This window comes from Juglans microcarpa x Juglans regia, chromosome 5D, assembly GCF_004785595.1.
Source record: "Juglans microcarpa x Juglans regia isolate MS1-56 chromosome 5D, Jm3101_v1.0, whole genome shotgun sequence".
Taxonomy (NCBI): domain Eukaryota; kingdom Viridiplantae; phylum Streptophyta; class Magnoliopsida; order Fagales; family Juglandaceae; genus Juglans; species Juglans microcarpa x Juglans regia.
The window spans coordinates 30,923,739-30,931,079 of record NC_054602.1 but is presented as its reverse complement, the minus strand read 5'-3'; the positions used below and the strand labels follow the sequence as shown (position 1 = coordinate 30,931,079).

Genomic DNA, 7,341 nt, shown 5'->3' with positions numbered 1-7,341 from the left:
CTAAATACCTCTCATCTTATTTTAATCATACTAAGTAATATATGATATATTCATCGTCATTAGATGATAAAGAAATATGTAATAAATAATTATTTAATAGTGATAAATATGTCACATTTTACTTAATAAGATGGGTATATAGAATTTTCTTCAGTCATATTATATCATGTATGAGTATGCCATAAACCAATGCTTTACGACGCCGTTTCCTTGCCTCCAGCAGTCCTACTGCTTTACAATGTGAATTCGAAAACACTTCAAGCGGGATATGACATGCCGTGCCCGGTGACCAGATCCTTTACCATTCAAGCATCAATATCACGACAAGCTTTTTATAAATCTAAAAAATGGCTTCTCCAATCCCTTACTCTGTCGCCGACGACAAGGACCTCGACGACGCAGCTTTGTGGGCCGTAATCGACACCGCCGCAGCCTCTCACTCATCCTCCAAATCTCGCAAGCCTCTCGCAATCAAATATCCCAATTTCTAGCCAGTATCACCAATCTCTAACCCCGCGCCGCCGACAAAGTTTACTAGAAACCCTAGGACCCCTAACTTTGCAGATTCCGACCCTAGGATTTCTGCCGAAGGCGAGGTGGTGCAGGAACCATGGATTTATCGCCCACCTCGCAAGGTGGCGAGGACTTGCGCTTCGGTAGTGAGCGAGAGTAGTCCCCTCCTCGTGGTCAGGAACGTGCAGCGCACGCCCACTACGCCGGCGTATTCGTCTCCCGAAGCGCATTTGTCTCCGGATATCGAAAGGTTCGGCGTGAAGGAGATTAGTGCTCGTTCGGAGGGCTCGCCGGGGAGGTGTGGGTGGAGCGAGGACCTAAATATGAGGCATAGCTTGTCTGGGAGGTTCCCTTCGGTTTCGCTGTTTAAGGAGTATCAGAATGCAGCTATGGCGGTAATTAGTTTAAAATTTAATGCATTCGTTTTTTTTTTTTTTCAATGGATTGTTTTCGAACTGGTATTCCTTGCATACCAATTAATGTTACATGTGCAAATAATTTTTTGTTATGCTGAATTGCTGATGTTAATTATGAGAAATCGGGTGTTTATTTAATTTTTGAAGTGTTGTATATTATAACAGAGTAATGAATCTAATAAAATGATCGATTGGTGCTCTGCAACGGTCCTTCGCTCATCGCGATCTTTATAAATGTGTGATATCTGTGTAAAATGGTACATTTTTTATTCTTCGGTTCTGGCAAGGAAACTTTTGAAAGTTGAGCAAACTTAGAGGTTTGGATTCAAAACTCATCTCACTCATCTCATCTTATCTAACATTACAACTTTCACAAACTTTTATACAAAATATAATAAACAATTCAACCTTTTCAAATTCTAAAACAAAAATAATATTCTAACAATATTTTATTTAATTTTCATCTCATTTCAACTCACTATCCAAACCTCCCATTTTCTGCTAACTTATCACTTTTCTGCCTTTTCTTTTGATAAGTACTTTTCTGCCTTTTCAGACGTGTTCTGCAGCTTCTAAAGTTTGAGGTTCCGAGTTTTGATAGTTATTTGTTAGGAATGAAATCAATGTATCTGCACATGCACAATGCAGTGACAATTGCTACGCACTCTCAAAAATCGCATGCCACACGTAAAATATTCCAATGGAATCCCGGCACATTGATGTAGTCAAGTGCTTTCTTTGACAATTTGTCATTCCATGGACAGATTTTGGAGAAAACTGATTACACAATGATTTCTGGGAATCCTTTCATAAAAAAATCAGGTAAAAGATTATGGGTTTCTCCTTTCTTGCTGATTAAATATGAGAGCAATCGATGTAACATGGGGCATCTTTATTAAGCAGGCTGGAGGAAGATATCATTCTACTTCAATCTCTCTTTTGAAATCAAAGATAAGACAATTGAATTTGATGAGAACCGTAATGTTCAGCGTGCTGAATTTGTGGTTCGGGCATACATGCAGTATGTTCTCTAGCTTTTAAGGATAAAGCAATATCTTCTCTACTATATCTGATATATTTTATGCTGTAATTACTATTTTTCTGTTCTTTTTTCCCTAGAGGTGGTAGGTTCTCAGATGGATGGGGCTCATGTGAGCGGCGTGAGAAGAGATTCTTAAAACCAAATCATGATATACCAAGTACAGCAGAGACCAGAGCCAAAAATAAAGCATGCCAGGTACATATTTCCTTCTACCCGTTGGCTTCTGACTAATTGTGTTTTCTATTCAACAACTAGTTTTTTTTTCCCAAATGACAACTATACACTGTCAAGTTGTGTTGGTGGCCTTAGGTGGTGAAGCAAGGGTCCGGTTTCACCTTTTGTCTGTCAACCACATTGTTATGTGTAATAATTTACATACAAAAAGCAGCTTTGATCAAGTTGAGCTTAGCCTAATGTCATAATCATGCACTAGACTTGGCCAGCTTAGCTCACTTTTGAGTCATATGATATTGTTAAATTTCACCTTAGATGTTATTTCTTCTCTTTTTGTGAATCCTGATAGATTATCTAGGTGAGATGGACTGAGTTGTACGGGTTAGTAACTTACATTTAGGAGTGGGATCTTACTCCAAAGAACCAAGACTCTGAGCTTCTTCTCCATTGTGATTCGGAGTCGTTTCTAGACTCTGACTCTGAATCATAACAAATTTCGACTATGCGCTGCATGCTTGGAATCAGAGTGGAGTTGGAGCCACTCTTTAGAGTTGATCCAAATAAGAAAATTTGCGTACTTGCACATAATCAAACCCAAAACCCTAAATGAGTAAAAATCAAGCATGCAAAGCAGAATTCACAAGCACAAAGCACTGATCACACAAAATTAAAGCCACAAATTTAGCATGCTTCAATTCCATGGACAAGTAGAAAGTAAAAACTCACAGAATTTCAAGACACAAGAACAAGTAAAACCTACAAATTAGATTTGTTAAAACAAAAATAAAAAGAAGTCTTGGGTCTTACGAAGGAGGAGGAGAGAACTTGCTGATAAACACCATGAGAAGGGGATCACGAGCGGAAGCTGTGGATTCTGCAGTTATTCTCGACGTGAAACCAATGCCCTCATGTGGCGGCATTTAGTATTTGGCATCAAAATTAGAGGTGTCAAATCGTGTTAACGGGTCGTGTTCGTATTGTGTCAAGGCATGTATATTATACTATATGGGTCAACCCGAACACGACATGTTAAGCTTATTACGTCAAAATTTCAAACCCTAACATGACCCATTAACATAACAGGTTGACACGACACTACCCGTTTTGACCCGTTAGTGAATACTACAAAATAGGTTAACCCGGCCTGGCCCGATCCGTTCCGTTTCAACCTTTTTATGTAAATGGGTTGAATAGACCTGAAATTAACCCGTTTGACCTTATTAAGTTTAGCTTAATTTTATATAAATGTTAAAATAATATCTATAAAAAAATATAAAACTAACTACAAGTCCAAAATTACAATCCAAACAATAAAAATATCGAAATTAAAATCTCAACAATTTTACTTTTAAGTATAAGGGTATAATTGTAACTTTAACTTTCTCAACGGGTTAGTTGACCCTTTATCAACCCATTAAGCAATCGTGTCTTAACGGATCAACCCGTTTTGACCCAATCCCGTTAAGATTAAACCCAAACCCGCTATTATCGTGTCATGTTTGTGTTAAGTTAACGTGTCGTGTCACATATTGTCATCTCTAATCAAAATCAATGCTCCTCAAGTGGCAGCTTTTGGCATTCAACATGAAACCAAAAGTATAGAGAGAGAGAGAGAGAGAGAGAGAGAGAGAGAGTAATATGTTTAGGGTATCCAAAAGAGCACCGTATTGGATGTTAAAAAAAGAAAAGCCAAAACAGTGCTGTTTTGGATGATAAGTAAATACAAAAGTGTGACTATGTATTGGGCGACAAATGGTACTAACATACAACCTCATAGAAATTCTTCTAAAGCATGCTAGTCACTACACCATTTCAAATTTTGTTCACTGAAGCAGCGTTATTAATACACAGACACATGTAATAAATTGTTTTCAAATAAATTGGAGTTGGGGTTCAGCCTTCAAATTTTTTTCCGAGTCTTGATGGATTCTGAACTCTGTCACCCACTTATTTTAAGCAGAGCTTCTAAAATTCCAGCTCCTCTCGAAACAAAAGTTAGAATGGAGGTTCAAGTAGAGTTGGAGTTTGGAGTTTTGCACAAACCTACTTACATCGTCCCTGAATTGATGTTTAAAACTTATTAAGCTGATTGTCATTGATCACGTCGTTTTTTGATTGACAAAGACCCTTCGCCCCTTGTTTATTTGGGACTTCACCCTTTGCCCCCTGGTTATGGGAGGGAGGAGGAGATCCCATTTGGTCCAAAGACCATTGACTTTACCATTGGTCAATGTCTAGTCAAGTAGACAGAATTAGTAATTTTCTTCCCTTGAGAAGAGTATCCTAGACGTAGAAGTATGTGACTTGATGGGTTCTTCTGTAGAAACTTTCTCATTGTTTCTTAAAGCTTGCTTTCTGTCAAGTGTAAACTTTATGTTAAAAAATTGCGATATGGGTGAAGATAAGTTAGAGCTTTGTTGCAAAGATTATGGATGGCACTAATACAATGATTTGGGATGGATTTTTAGACAGAAAGATGATGATTTAAGATTATTAGTTGAGAAGTGATGCAATATTGCGTTAGATGTTTCCATGCCTCAAAACTTCAGTGGCTGAAAGGTAATTGGCTCGAATACTTCGCTGTTTGAAAGAACAGAACAAGGCCGTCTCACTGACCTCATCAACTAATTCATTGTGCTTTGACCCAAGGTGTACACTTGGCCAGCAAGCTGAGCTTGCTGGTTTGAATTCCCCCTCCCTCCTCCCCTAGGACCACTCATCAAGGAAGAAAAATGGAAATGAAAACACTGCCTTGAGCTTCGCCATCTTCTCCTTAGCCAACCAACAAGCTGAAAATGGAGCTTCACCATCTTCCAGATGCGCTTTTTAATTTCCAAGTCCTATTCTTATGGTGATATCAGTTGTCAATTTGCAAACATGATTTGAATTATTCATGCACTGCTGCTTGCTGGAAAGTTATTTGCAACAATATCAAAATATCTTGCATACAATTGACATTGTTTTCTTTTGTTCTTTTGTTGTGTTTTGTTTTTTTCATAGCACGCTAGTGGCTGGCACGCTCTGTACAATTTGAAGCTTCCTTAGAATCACTTATAAAGTTCCATTTCACCTATTAAGTAATATAGGACTTAGCACACATAACTACCTTTATAACTAACCACCCACTCCATCTGGGTTATTCATATTTCCCAATGTGAAATTCAGGTGTTACTGTTACATAATGGGTCATGGATGGATGTACTCATTCAAACAATGTTAAATGATCTCATTGTCAGTATTATAGAATATTATTGCATGAAGATTAGAATCCACACATTTGCAGGACCTGCTTGGAATCGGAGAATATCGACCCGGTGCATGCCAAGTCCAACGATGACAGGATCAATCTTGTGTCCAGTTAGCAGTTCTAGTTGCTCTAAAAAAAAAAAAAAAAAAAGGGTGAGATTGCATGTGGCATTAGCAAAAAGCTCTGGGCAGTCAAGAAATGTGCATTGAATTTGATTTGATCGAGAATTGTAAAGGAAAAGCAATCAAAAGTTTTGAGTCTCCACGTGCTTGTTGAATGAGGAGAACGCTGCCTCATTGCTTCTTTGTGATATTGATGACATTGAAGCAGAAATATTTTTCTTTCTTCTCTTTTTCCCCGTTCTGGGGGGATTAAGCCTAGTTTTTATTTCTTTTTTACTTTTTATTACTCTTACTGCCTGACTATTCACCACATTTTACGACGTCGGTGGAGTTTGGGGGGCTGAATTAGGAGATACCGACCGAGTTTTTGTCAAACGGAGAGAGAGAGAGAGAGAGAGCTTGCGGGACAAAAAAGCAAAAGGTGACATTACAAAGACCGGATGAAACAGTCGGATGTCTACCAAAGCAGAACGGTTTCCTTTTCAATTTTTCAGTCTTAGCGTGGCGTCTTCTCCTCCTTTCCCTATCAAAAATGATAAAGCCAGGAAACACAATTTTAAAAGATGATAATTTTTGTTTTTTTTTTTTTTTTAACAGTTCGTTCTGGGATCTAAACGAAAAGACTATTGCATCCTTATAATTTTTTAAAATTTTCATACAGAAATATAATATAAAATTTAATATTTTTAAATTTTAAAATAAAAATAATATTTAATAATATTTTATTTAACTTTTAATAAAACATTTTATCTCATTTGAACTCTTTATCCAAACTTATCTTTTTATAATTTTTATAATTTTTTTATAATGAGAAAAGCTTCAAATCAGATGGGTGACTTCGTTTGTTTTATACCCCACCAATGAAATTAAGACATCTAATAATCTAATGAGAATTATGAGTCAAGTGGAAGCCCTCTTCTCAACTGATCATCTTCTCCCCTACAAATCTCTTTCTTCTCAACCCTGAAAAATACAGCTGCAAAAAATGTTGAGATGTTGAACAACACAGCTGCAAAAAATGTTCATGGGCTCGAACCATATATTTGATACTACAAATATTTTGTCTGGGTGAACATGTTGGAAGGATAAGGGGCATCTTTGAACACTTGGAATTCTTCAGGATTTTGTAAATAATATGATTAAAAGAAGATATTAAGATGTTGAACAATACAGCCGCAAAAAATGAAAGTTTAGTAAAACTATTAGATATAAACGTAAATATGATTAATTTCTCTATTTTTTTTTCTGAACATCGTTTCTGTAAATACAAAGCAAATACATCCACAGTTGCAAATATAGAGTAAATATACCCACATTGGCATCAACTACAGGCCCAGCCCTTGCCATTACAGAGCAACAAATACAGCCAGCCTAGCCCTAAAATTATTATAACCATGCAATATTTTCATTACTTAAAATTGTGTGGGATGACGAGTGACGACAAGCAACTTTGAGAAGGGGGACAATGAATGACGAGGGAGGGGTGGGGGGAGATGGGGTTTTTGTTTTTTTGGGGAGAGGCTACAGAAAATCGGGTTATTTTTGAGGAAGATGGCATAATGAATGAAATACTCTATATATATTCTTATTGTTCAACTTAGTGAGCCTCCTACATATCAAATTTTTATTAGTGGGTGTAAAACTAAAAACCTCACCCGATTGGCCTGTAACTGCTCCCCTTTTTAATGTCAAATCAAATGGATTTCATTGCTAAAGATTAAGTCAATCAGGTTGTGTCATGAAACAATTCAAATCAATGGTTTTTTTTTTTTTTTTCCTAAGCAAACATTTCTTAGATAAATTAAGTGGTTATAAGATACTAAATTC

The 7,341-nt window shown here is 36.9% G+C and overlaps 1 protein-coding gene across 1 annotated transcript; it reads left to right on the top strand.

Moving 5' to 3' along the window:
• The first annotated feature begins 341 nt into the window (after positions 1-341).
• On the top strand, positions 342-5,500 carry LOC121266016. The gene is made up of 5 exons (XM_041169703.1): positions 342-908; positions 1,694-1,751; positions 1,833-1,950; positions 2,049-2,166; positions 5,429-5,500. The coding sequence occupies exons 1-5, from the start codon at positions 837-839 to the stop codon at positions 5,480-5,482; spliced, it is 420 nt and encodes a 139-aa protein (XP_041025637.1). The 5' UTR covers positions 342-836; the 3' UTR covers positions 5,483-5,500.
• The last annotated feature ends 1,841 nt before the right edge of the window (positions 5,501-7,341 follow it).